This window comes from Physeter macrocephalus, chromosome 11 (assembly GCF_002837175.3).
Source record: "Physeter macrocephalus isolate SW-GA chromosome 11, ASM283717v5, whole genome shotgun sequence".
NCBI lineage: Eukaryota > Metazoa > Chordata > Mammalia > Artiodactyla > Physeteridae > Physeter > Physeter macrocephalus.
The window spans coordinates 41,705,687-41,719,021 of NC_041224.1; the positions used below are offsets into that span (position 1 = coordinate 41,705,687).

Sequence of the window (13,335 nt, forward strand, 5' to 3'; positions counted from 1 at the left end):
CTTTCAGGGTGGTGGCCTGGGGTCAGTGCCTGGTCGGGGAACTAAGATCCCACAAGCCATGCGATGCAGCAAAAAAAAAAAAAAAATTAATGTTTGAATTTTCAGTTAAAATGGTGAGTAAAAACAGACCCCACTTGCAATAGTAACAAATAACATAAAGTAGCAGGGGTAAATCCTATAGGAAATGTACAGTATGGTATCTTTATAAAGAATTGGAGAACTTCAACTGGAATCAGACAGTGTCTTTCCAAACTAACCTTTCTGAGTTAGGCAGTTCCTTGTAGAAGTCACATGTTTTTGGTAGGGAGGAGTGGGTTGGCAAAATTATTCTAAAATAAATCTGCAAAAGTAAAGGTTTCTTTTTTAAAAGAGTGGTATTAATCAAATATGAAAAATATTGTAAAGCTGTAAGAGAATGTTGTACGGAACATACTACAGAGTTCAGAAACCAACCTAATGTAAATGAACATTTAGAATGTGAGGAAGGATTAACCACTGGGAAAGTGAAGTTAGATCTTTACTGATGCCATCTTCCAATATTTGTATAAATAAAAATTTTAACGTTAAAAAAAAGGAAACCATGAAGGTGCCAGAACAGAATGTTTATTTATTATGAGGATGAGATAGGCCTCTCTGAACTTGGCATACATAGATCATAATTTGACTACAAATAATTCAAAATGTTACATCCAAAACCACCGTAAAGTTAAAAGATAAATGACAAATAGGAAAGTTTTTGTAATGGATGTTACTGACAAAGCATATAATAACTATATAACATGGTCTTTCGAATCCACATGAAAAAGACACTCATCAGCAGAGAAAAATGGGAAAACAACGTGAGTGGGTTTTTCATTAAAGAGAAAATCCAGTAGATAGTAAGCATATGAGCAAATGTGTTAACTCAGTAATCAAATATAAATAAAATTTGTCAATCATCAGTTTCTCAACAGCAAAAAGAAATGAAGATACTTGTGGTTGTTGAGAGTGGGATAGAAATGATCTTCATTCCTTGTTGGGTGTAAAGTTTTATAATCTTCCCAGAGAGCAATTTGATAAAGTTCATCTAACACCTTAAGAATATGCCTTTCATTTTCCCCAGAAAATCTGCTTCCAGGAATTTATTCTAGGAAATAATGAAGGCACTGTGAAATGATTTAGCTATAAGATTGTTCATCATGGCATTGTTATATAATAACAAAAACTGCAAATAACCTAGATTATTTAACAAGTAGGAATTGTTTAAATATAATGAATCAGTAGTAGTTTTTTACCTTTTTACATGAAGTTACAAAAATATATATATTCTGACATGGTTTTTAAAATAATACATATATGTTCATAGAAAAAAGTCTGGTTTTCTATTGTTTAAAAACAGAACTAAAAGTCTGAAAAGGAAGTGCACCAAATTGAAAATGAAGTTATCTCTAGATGGTAGATTTAGAGATGCTTTAAATTTTTCCTCTTGTTTGCTTAGCTGCATTTTCTAACTTTTTTTAAACAGAGAATATACTGCTTTTTTATAGTAAAAAATTATATTATAAATAATATGTTTAAAAAATTTTAAGGTGATCCTCATACTGGGAGTTTAACATAGTGATTAAGAGTGTGACCTTTTGATCCATGCAGACCTGGGGTTGTGTCCCAGCTCTGCTACACATTTTGATTCAGGCAAGTTAATTTCTCTAAACCTCAGTTTCTTCAGCTATAAAAACAGGATGATAAAAATCATACTGTGTTACTTAGTTTATAGAGCTGTTATGATGACTAAAGGAAATAATTCATGTAAAGAACTGAAGCTTGGTGCCTGGCACAGGAAGTGCTCATAAAGTGGCAATGGTATGGTAGTAATAATAATAAAACTTGAACTTGTTACTTCAGTTCTTAAAGTATGAAATGTTGAGGATAACTGCTTTATATTATAGATTATTAATCTCTTATTATACAGTCATTTAGTGCCATTTGTGCTTGATGCTAGTTTTTATACATTTATAAAATGGAGTAAGGTGGGTCTATTTCTTAACTATGGTGACTAAACTGGATCTGCTAATTGTTCTAGTGTGAAATCTCATTCTGATCCACCTGTGTAACTTAGGTCCTGTCCCCAGACCTCCACCACCAATTTTGTTAGAGCAGCCTGCTTCCTTCACAACTCTTATCACAATTTATAATTTATGATTTATCCCTTTGTTTACTTATTTATTATCAGTGTCCTCCATTAGGCCATAAGTGCAGTAGGGGCAGAGACTGTCTTGTTGACCATTATTTCCCCAGTGCCAGGCCCAGTAAGTATTCATCGAGCTGAAGAATTGTCAGAGTTTGGGACGCTGCCCATCAGGTCTGATGGCTGACACATCTCTGTTCATGAAGGAGATGTGCAGACAGATTTGGAATAAAATTATCATCACAACAAAAGTGGGTATTTAGGTTAAATAAATTGCTTGGCTCAAAAATGTACAGTACAGAAAACATTCTACTTAAGTTCCCAATAAGTTACTCTAGCAAGAGTTTTTTGGTAAGCAGATGACATTTCCAAGGACGTTTAATTTTTGATAGTTTTATTATGAGCAAAAGTAGATGTTCTGAGTAACACTTTAAAAATGTGTAAGCCTTTGGAGTATGAATGCTTACTGAATTATGTATGTTATTTTATATTTGGCCTCATTCTCTCAGGTTCACAGTTAATAGAAGAATCTCTATAGTCGGATTTGGTTTATATGGATCTATTCATGGTCCCACGGATTATCAAGTGAATATACAGGTACACTTTTTTTGCCCACTGTATACCATCTGAAATATATAACAAGTGTCATTTTACGATGATATTGTTTCGGCAAAATCCAAATTTCAGTATAATTATCACAGGCATCAGAAAGCCTATTAGTATTTTAAGCCTAGAGGGTTCCATTTTACAACTGATCTAAAAAGTGTAGTTTCAGAAAAATGAGGTCCTGGGGTCCTTAACAGAAGCATTAACATACAAGGAGCTCTCCTTTGTCCAGGAAACCCTTCTGTTAGTTCTTCCTGCTGTGCACTGACTGTCTCAAAACACCCACCTGCTTTTTTCATGGTACTTTGAACTCGAGGGCTTGAGACTGTCTAATTTCCTATAACTACTGGTAACACCTCTGATTTCTGATTGACCATACCCTGCCCCATTCTTAGGTCTGCTCCACCTCAGTTCTTTCAGATATGGCACGATTACTTAATCTCGAAGAAAGTGAAGCACCTCTCTCCTTCCCTTCCAGTCAACCAGTGTTCTCCACACTTTTGATTGCACATCCCAGTTAGTGAAATTATTTTTGAAACACATCTACATTGTACTTTTATTTACTATACACATATACCTGTACAATACTATACTTATTTTATATTATACCTAAATTAAAACAAAAAATAGAAATGGAAAAAGGAAGTAAACAATGTTTCAGACTTCTTTCAGCTGAAAAAACTGCCCTCTCTAAAATGTTAATTAATATACTATTTTTAATAGTAAAAACATCGGTGAACTTTGTGATCAAAATGCATCATTGACTTTCAAGATACACAACAATTCAAAGATCTGGTCTGGTCCGGGGACTTACCTGGTGGCGCAGTGGTTAAGAATCTGCCTGCCAGTGCAGGGAACATGGGTTCAAGCCCTGGTCTAGGAAGATCCCACATGCCGCAGAGCAACTAAGCTCGTGTGCCACAACTACTGAGCCTGCATGCCACAACTACTGAAGCCCTCGCGCTTGAGCCTGTGTTCCGCCACAATGACTAGCCACCGCAATGAGCAGCCCGCGTACTGCAACGAAGAGTAGCCCCCGCTCGCCACAACTAGAGAAAGCCCATGTGCAGCAAGGAGGACCCTACGCAGACAAAAATAAACAAAGATCTGGTCTGATGACAGCCAAAAAAGATACTTTACTATCTCACAAAGACACCTTGTTCCAAATGGAAGAATTGCTTTATTGGCTGTGCTAATGAAATCATGCTCATTTTTAAATTCTATCCACTAACGTTTATAGTGAAATTCAGCTATAAATTAAATCATTCGTGTCAATTCGTTGCTCTTATAAACCAAAGCCATTGAAATTGTTTATTTGAAAGATTTTAAAGGTTAGGAAATTTTGTTTCTATAATTTTTAATGCCAAAAAACCACAGCAGACCTCTCAGGGGTATGAAAGGTTTTCATGATCACTCCCCGTTTTACTTTATATATTGTGAAGATCCTATCCATAGGATCCATAAGCCCCCTTAAGCAGGCTGTATAATCTGCAGGCCTGGGCAGGAGTGAGGGCCCCACAGTCATTCTCTTCAATTGTGGAACCCCTGTCTTCCTTCAGTGCCCCTCACATATTACATGAGACACCAGATTTCTTGTGTACAATCTGAGGGAGGGCATCGGGGTTATAGGTATATTAAAATGATGATAAAATATAAAATGAATAGAAGTAGGGCTTCTCTTTATTTTCTTCCGCCCAGTGGCTAGTCCCATGCAACCTCTAGATAACACTACCAGATAGACCTGCCTGGGTTTGAATCTCAGCTCTACCATCTCAAGGGTGTGACTGTGGGCAAATTAGGTAACCTCTCTGAGCCCCAGTGTCCTTGTTTACTTTGACAGTGGTGGTACCCCCATTATGTTTTTGTGAGGACCGGTTGAGATGATGCGTGTAAAGTGTTTGGAACATAGTCTGTTGCTGTTGTCATTGCTGTAGTTTTATAATTTGAGTCTCACAATAGCCTTAGGAAGAAGGCAAACAAAAGAAGAAGGCAAATTAAAAGATAAAACCGAGGCTTGGAGAAGTGGTTTACTCTAGATTGCACTGTCACAATGAAATCCTGTGTCTTACTACTTTATTCCAGGGCACCATCATGTCTTTTTATTTTTAATTGAACTGTGATACACTGTAGTCCCTCAGTATCTGCAGGGGATTGGTTCTAGGACCCCCTGTGGATACCAAAATCCACGGATGCTCAAAGACCCTTATATAAAATGACGTAGTACAGTCAGTCCTCCACATCCACAGGTTCTGCATCCGCGTATACAGGGGGCCGACTGTACATACAGAAAAGTAGACATAAGTGGTACGTATGGCTCCCTTTTCATAAACTGTGAACACACTGTGTAACCAGCAGCCCGATCAAGGAACAGGGTATTACAGCACCCCAGACATCCCCTTGTGATCTTTTCTGGTCACTCTCCCGCCTGAGGTGGCCACTGTCCTGATCTCTCGCTGCATGTACTGGTTCAGCCTGTTTTACTATTACCGTTTCTACCTGATGTGTGCAAAAAGATGGCTTTGTGAGCCTTGGCCTCCACACATACTGTTCCCTTGCATGAAGACTTTTCTCTTATAACCTGGTAACCTCTGAGTTGAGCTTTTAAAACTCTCTTCTGTGGAGCCTCCCCCCTTCCTGACAAAATCAGTTTTTCCTCTCCTCCTCCACTTCATCTTATGCATAGCTTTCTACTGCAGGTGCTGTACTGAATTGTCATTGTTTACTTGTTTTCTCTAATGACTAGAAGCTCCTTGAAGGTATCCCTCAGTGCCTGGCACAGGTTATGGAACTAAATAGAAAAGACAATTTTCATATTTTGAATATCTACGTAGGAAATGCTACAGGAATTTCCCAGCAACAGGACATAGGCTAGCAAGGAGTAAAGGCTCATTTCCCTCAGTTATCTAAAATCCACACAGTCTAAAACACCAGTTCCCAAGCCATGTGTCTTTTTTAGAAGCTCCTCTCTCCTGCAGCCAAGGCCCAGTTATCTGACATCCTCCCCATCCTTATGCGGTGAATGCATTTTCTGACAGTGTGTTTAAAGCCATCTTTGGTGGTTACAGACAGTAGAGAAAAATTATAACAAAGAGATGGTAGTAGTCTATTCTGCTGTGCCTAAGGGCTTCATACTCTCTTCTACGAAACTTTAACTTAAATTTAATTTCTCTTAAAAATTACAGATCATTGAATATGAAAAAAAACAAACTCTGGGACAAAATGATACTGGATTTAGTTGTGATGGGACTGCTAACACATTCAGGGTCATGTTCAAAGAACCCATAGAGATCCTACCCAACGTGTGCTACACAGCATGCGCAACACTCAAAGTAAGAGTCTTCCTGAATGTTCCCGGTGGTGAGCTGGCGGGGCCCACGGTTTCCTCTTGCGTGTTACAGAGAGCGTGTTTCAGTAGAAGCTGAGAGTCACTAACAGTACAGCCTTGTCGGAAGCAGGGAAGGTAGGAAGGTGGGAGCTAAAATACTCCACTGCTTTGAGAAGAGCAGTGCCTCTCAGCAGAGCTCTGCTCTGAAAGAAATAGTTCTTCATAAGAAATAGCCCTTTGTTTGAGTAGGAGATTGTAAGTTTGACAGAAGATAAAATAATTATTTCCTTAAAACCATTTCACTGTCCTCTAATAGCTGAGCTCTACATTCAGTATTTTTAGTCATTAATTAGCTTGTAGCAAAAACTACATTTTTCCTTAAATGACTTGGCATAAATTTTTATGCAAGAGCTATAACAAAATACAGTAGATCGGTAATATAATTAAAATACCACATTAAATTGAGTGTTTATTAAATGAAGATTACTAATGAACCTTTTGTTCTCATTTAGGGTCCAGATTCCCACTATGGCACAAAAGGACTGAAGAAAGTAGTGCATGAAACACCTACTGCTAGCAAGACTGTTTTTTTCTTTTTTAGTTCCCCTGGCAATAATAATGGCACTTCAATAGAAGATGGACAAATACCAGAAATAATATTTTATACATAACTCAGCATTATAATACATCCTGGCTAAATAGTACCATACAGTCTAGTCTCAAAGGCATAAAAAACTGGCCACAGAAGAGTTTGCGTGTTATGAATATTTATAACTGTAAGATAAGAGACATTTTAGTTTCTTAGAAAAGATAGATAAGTGTTGACTTAAATCTCTGCATGATTTAAAGGGAGATTTTCCATTTTCTTATAACCTTAGGGGAAAAAAGAACCGGTTTAATTGTTTAAAAAAAAAACACAGCTATTTCAGCTTTATCTTGCATAATTTCATAGATTAGCTGACTCATGATCTTTCAGCAGTTTTATAACTGAAAGATTCTTGTTTTATATAGCTGTTTTTTTTTTTTTCTGTTTCAACTGTTTTGAAGGTTACGTAAGATGAGGTGTGTCAGTATTCCTACAGAATTCCTATTAACTCAAATAACTAATTTCAGAAAATGAAGAAAACTGACCTCATCTTTGGAGTTTCTAACTATCTGGTGGTTAGCATTTGCAATATTGCTAGAAATAGGCTTAACAAATGCCAAAGAAAATCTTCAGTGCATTTACAGAAAAGGATATTTTATAATAGTATAATATGTTACACAGTACAGTTTTAAACGATAAATGAAATTTGTACGAATTCACAATGTGATATGAACAAGGGATCTAAAGGTGTACTCCGAGACTGGCTTCTTTATCACTAAGCTGCACCACTGTACGTGTCTCTCTCTGGGGGGGATGCGGTTGAGAATTCCCAAGATTGAGATGATGGCGGTGGTGCTGATGGTGGCTGAGTAAACAGACATCAGTTCAGCTCTGTGGTGATCATCTTACACAGCAAGAACAGGAATGAAATACATCTCTAACAGCTGCTTTGAAACTTTAAAGATATCCAACAGAATCACTCCTGAAAAGCATACTTTCTGTCACCTACACAGTTCTATCCAAGAAATAAAATGTTTAACATTCACGACCTCACTGTCACAGGTATAGCTGCCTAAGGAGGGGATAGGAAGTATATTGGCAGAATGACGTTTATACACTTTTATAAAGCAAAATTTTTATATAAAATTCTTTTTCTTTCCCTTCAAAATGATTATCTCATTAAAAATATGTGATTAAGTTTAAGCTATATCAAATAGTTGTGGAAGATGTGTAGAAATCACAATTCTTTTAAGTATGAACTTAAAAAAATTTTTTTCTAAATGGTAATTAGGATAAAATTTTCCATCTAAAGTAGTAGTTGATATTTTCAAGAAGGTAGTGAGGTGTGGTGGCAGAGGTCTCATGTAACTGAAGGTAGTCATACAAGGGACAAGAAATAGAACCGTTTACTGACATGGGACATCCCCTGGAATTTTTAAAAAATAAATATCTATTGTACTTTTATTTATTTTTTTGTCATTTGTCTTTTCTAAAAGTTGAGTGTAAGACACCATTTTGGAACAAAGCTTCTAATTAATTGAGGTTGAACCTTATTTTTAATTTATGGAAGTAATGCAACCCATAGTAAGAATGCCTTACTGTTGCCTTAAAGCAACTATAGCAACAACAACTGTTGCCGTCTGCTGCTTCATCAGTTTTTTTCAGTCTCAGGTTTTTCTCCCCTGTTCTACTCTCAGTAGGTGAGAGAAAGGAAACTGTTCTTGTTATTTACTCTGATATAGTGTAAGGACCATCTTGCCATCGTTTAGTGTTAATAGAGCTACCTGAGTGACTCCTGGGTACCAGGCTCTGCACTGAGTACATTACACACGTTCTCATTTGCTTCTCACAACATTAGTATGAGGGAAGTACTATTATAATACCCATTTCACAGGCCAAGAAATTCATGTTTTAAAAGGTCAGTAAGTGGTGGGAAGCAGAATTTAAACCCAGATCTATCTCCCAAGCTACAAAGTTGGGAAAATATTATTTTGCTGGGTCCAAAATGCCACCATTCTCAAACTTTACAATGAGACCCAAAAAGATACTTGGCTAATCTGTATTTACTGTAGAATATAAGCAATTTCTATTTTTTAAAGGAGTGGTTACTCCAGTATCTACCCAACAAATTGTGATTGTTTGCATTATCAAAGTGTTCTTTCTTTAAGGCCCACATAAGTAGTACTTTTAATTTGCGAGAAAAAAAATTACCGGGAAACAGACAACCTTATAGGACATTAGAGAGAGCCAGGTCTTCATATGCAGTATGTTAAATGCAATACGTTTTAGACAAAACATGTTCCCTTTCAAGTCCTGTCTCCTTCAAACAGTCTCCTCCTTTTTGCTTCCCTGATGTAGTTATCCAGATTCAAAACCTGAATATAGTCCCTTGAATTAGACAATGCATCATTCATAAGAGAGGACGGTGCTATAGTGATCCCAGCCCCAAGAGCTACATGGCTCATTTAGTCTTTTGCCGAGTTTGCACACTTAAAAAATCCATCTTCTCCACTGGCAAAGGCTAAGATAAGATTGAGTTTTTAAACTGAACTTTACTAAAACCTGAAAGAAATGTAAAAGAAAATAGGAACCAGTATAAACATTTATAATGGGTTTTCTGCCATTTGGATCATAGCCCCTATTTTTTTTTTTTTTTTTTTAACCATTGAGCAGTATTTTTTCCAACTCTTTCCAGAGGCAAAGATTCGGGGCAGAAGCAACAACAGATGTACAGTTTGGGTGGCAAATGGAGCTGATGGCTTTTCCCCTCCCCCTTCTCCACCCCCCACTCCTGAGTGACCTTTGGGAAAGTCTGAATGGTCCTTGCAGGGCACCTCTTCCCTCTGCCTTCGCTCATCTAGTCAACTGCCAGATAACAATAATCCACGATTGCAAGTGCCCCCTTTATTTCCATCTTAACTGTCAAAGCTTTAACTGAGGCTGTCATGACTTCACACCAAACTAATTCTGTATAATGCTGATTCAGCTTTTGTGCCCCAATTCTTAACTGATTTCAAACAAAAAATATGGCTTTGGTTTAACACCTGGTTCACTTTCTTCTACCAAAGACTTCACACTGAGTGGCCTCAGTGTCCAAGTGGGTGGACAACCCAGCCAAACCTAGCTTTCCATTTTCTTCCTAACCTCCAGTAACCTTCACCATTTCATGTCAGTCACTCCTGCTCACACCATGTACCTTGTCATATGGACTCGCACTACCTCTGAAATAGTAAATTCAGACATTACACTCTGACCACAACCTTCGATGCCTCTTCAGCTCTCACACATACTCCCATACATGTGTCCTTGAACCTCAAGACTGCCATTCCCTTGACGTCTCCGTCCTTTCTGTCAACCCTCTTCCTTCCCTACCCTAGTAGACTCCACCTTCGATCTTTTGTTTTTTTTCCTTCTCCACTTTTGATCTTTGATCACCATTAACCATTTCAGTAACCCTCAACCCCCTCATACCCACCTGGATGAAACCAGTTGTCTGCCTTATCTTCAACTTCCTGGCTGCTGGGTCCAGGCATTTAAAAACGATATAACTGTACAAGACTGGGGTCATGATGATTTCATGGTCTCCAAGTTCAGCTAGACCATCAGTGTTGCAGAGTGAGAGTTTCAACAGTTAGCTCTTTTACATTCTCCAGAGTATTTAAATCTGTTCTACTCTCCTCACATCTTCAACACCTCCTCTCCTTCAGCTAATGAAAGAACTCCAGCTCCTCGCATCAAACCTGTACATACAGCTACATGTGCACCTAAACTTTTCCTTCTCTTGTAAAGGAAGGGATGTCTGAGTAAGGCTTCTTGTAGACAGGTCAGTCTCCACCTGTGCTCAGAACCCCACCACCTCCCTCTGTTGTAACGTCTCCTCTCTTGGCTTATTCCTATGAATATTCAAATGTGGTTAATTATCATCCAGTTTAAAAAAGAAAAAACATCTTAACGTCATGTGCTCCTCCAATACCAGTTACTCCTTCACAGTGAAATCGAATTATTTTCTACACACATTATCTCTCCTCTTCTGCACTGAAACTGCTAGCACCTAGGTCGCTAACACCGCTCATTTCTGTTTTACATGCCCTCTCTGTGTCACTACTCCCTGTTGACTACTCCCTCTTGAAGTACCCTTTCTTGGCTGCTACGTACTCCTACATCTGGCCAATGTCATTTGGTGCCTTCTCTTCTCTACATTTTCTTAGGGTTCTGTCCTGGGCCCTAATGCTCTGCACACTGAGTCTTTATCTCATCCACGTGCATGGCTTCAATTACCATCTATTTTCAGAGGGCTCCAGAATCCATCATCAGTCCAGATCTCTCAAGCTTCAGTTACAGACATTCAGTTACCCCCTTAATATTTCTACTTAGTGTCCCACAGCTATCTCAAACTCATTATGTCCCGGACTGAACAACTCACCTCAGACTCCCAAACCTGCTCCTCGGGCCCCAAACCTGGGCATCTTCCCTGACTCTTCACTCTCACTCCCACATCCAGTCATTCCTCAAGCTCCGATCATTCTAGTTCTTGAGTGTGCTTGAAATGATCAGCTCTCAGTTCTCCATTCCCACTGCTACTACTCTGGTTCAGGCCACCATCTTCCATTTAAGAGGGAGGTCTCCCTACCTCTATTCCTCTGTTGGCCACATTGCAGCCAGTGATCTTTCTAATCACAACAAATGTGACTCTACCAATCCTTTGCTTCAAACCCTTCAATGACTCTGATCTTGCCTCCGCCTTCTTCAGCTTCATCTTTTGCCACTTCGCACATCAGAATATATTTCCTCTTCTTTTACATTGTGGCATCCTCAGCGCCTGGCACAAGGTAGTTGCTCCATCAGTACACGGAAGGTACCCAAAGGCTAAAGCAGCAGGATACTCTACATCCACTTAAGGGCCATAGGAAGCAGCGTGGGGCTCTGCACCTGCTGGTTGGCTGCAGCAGCGAGAAGACACCTGGCCCTGTGCGCTCTTTGCCGCTCACTCCAATCCTTTCTTCCCATGAGGAAACAAGACCAGAGGGTGTTGGGGGGTGGTCACGACTCGACCAGAGCCCAGCTCCCCATCTCTCGGTCTCCTGAGCCGCTTTTCTAGGTGGCGAGGGTCCCGCGCAGGTCCGGGAAGAACGAGGGGTCTTGCTCCCGCCAGCCGGGAGGTGTCGCCCTCGTGCCAGAGCAGAGGCGCAGGCCAGAGAAGCCGCTCCCGCCCGCTGCGTGCGCAGGTGCAGAGGGCTCTTCCGGCGTCAGGCCGCCTTCTCTGCCGCCTCTTTGGCGTGGATGTTGCGGCTCGGCTGTGGGTTGAGGCAGCTGGGGACAGGACCTGGTACTCGGGCTGCTGCCCGGCTCCCTCTGGGCACCGAGATGCCTAAGAAAGCTGGTGCAATGAATAAGGCCAGTGGCAAGTCCCTTGGCAGTGGGAGGGTGGGCCGCAGGAATGCTGGTTGAGGAGCGCGGGAGAGAAGCGGGACCCGCGGGTGGGTAGAAGCTCCGCCAACTGCTTGTTGTCTGTGAGTTCCGGGCCTCCCGCTCCCTGTTTTTCTCGGCTGCGCCGCCGCCCACCGGGGAAGTCGGAGGGCCTGGGCCGGCGGCGCGCGAGGCTGTCCCTGAGCTGTGGCCGCCGGCCTCGCTCCCACACTCCCAGGCTCGCGCTTCGTGTTCCGGCAGCGCCGTGCGGCCTGTGCTTCCCTGGGAGGCTCTAGTTAGCGTTCTGTCTCCTTCCCTTGGCTGGTCTTCGCACCCCTCCGTCAAGAATGCACCACTCCCACACTTCCCTTCCACCTTCAGGGCTGACTCCAGTCGGTTCCTAAGACCCGGCTCTAAGACTGCCTCCTGCCGGGAGCTTCCCCAGTGTCCCGAGGCAGGACTGCCTTCCCCTTCTCTGCTCCGTGATGTCCCGTGCGTGTGTGGTCGGCGCTCCTAGCACAGTGTATTAGAGTGATTATTTGTTCTTTTTTTCTCGCTGCAGTCCGAGCTCCTTGAGCTCCATGTGTCCTTATTCATCTTTACATCTCCTTTGCCTACATACTGCCTTGGTGCGCAGTTCATGTTTGTTCAATGGAAAGTTCCTAGTACAGTCACACAATAGTCCTTTAAATACCACTGTTGTTCCTTCCTCCTCCCCTTCCCCCCGGAACACACGGATATACACCGTCCAGCCATAGTTGTTCACAAACCTTTGTTAACGTGCTGCTTGAGATACAAAGATGAATAATGAATAGTCGCTGCTCCCTGAGGAATGGGAAATACAAAGCCGACAGTAGGAACCAGTTCTAAGTCAGGTCTTCCAAGGCAGGAAAAAAGCACTTTGTGGGATTGATGGGAAGGCTTCATGGAAGAATTGATTTGAGCCATGAAGGCTGATGGAAAACCATTCTGGGTGGCCAGAACTCCCTGGACGTGACCCATTACCTAGTTTGTCTTGGTTAAGGGTGAAAAGGAATCATGGAAAGATCAAATGTGTGGGAAAGTATTTTGTAACCGTAAAGTTGTAGTGTGATTGTTGTTGTCGTTTTAGGGTAAAAGCCAGAGCAAGGAAGCAGAGAGACCAGTTCCTCCCTCAGGTCCTGTGGATATGATTATACCACAGGGAAAAGCCACATTAAAAAAAAAAAAAAAATCCCACAATAAGAGCAAGTAGTTTTTTCCCTGCCG

The 13,335-nt window shown here is 40.8% G+C and overlaps 1 protein-coding gene across 3 annotated transcripts in view; it reads left to right on the forward strand.

Moving 5' to 3' along the window:
• Positions 1–8,147, forward strand: part of BTBD1 (BTB domain containing 1) — a 45,059-nt gene extending 36,912 nt beyond the window's left edge. For 2 of the 3 annotated variants that reach the window (XM_024117407.3, XM_028494847.2), the window contains exons 6-8: positions 2,674–2,761; positions 5,953–6,099; positions 6,608–8,147. In XM_024117407.3, the coding sequence (XP_023973175.1) occupies positions 2,674–2,761; positions 5,953–6,099; positions 6,608–6,766 (394 nt within the window). In that variant the 3' untranslated portion in view covers positions 6,767–8,147. Of the gene's footprint in view, positions 1–2,673; positions 2,762–5,952; positions 6,100–6,607 lie in introns of those variants that run through there. The other variant, XM_024117408.3, reaches the window with a different exon arrangement.
• The last annotated feature ends 5,188 nt before the right edge of the window (positions 8,148–13,335 follow it).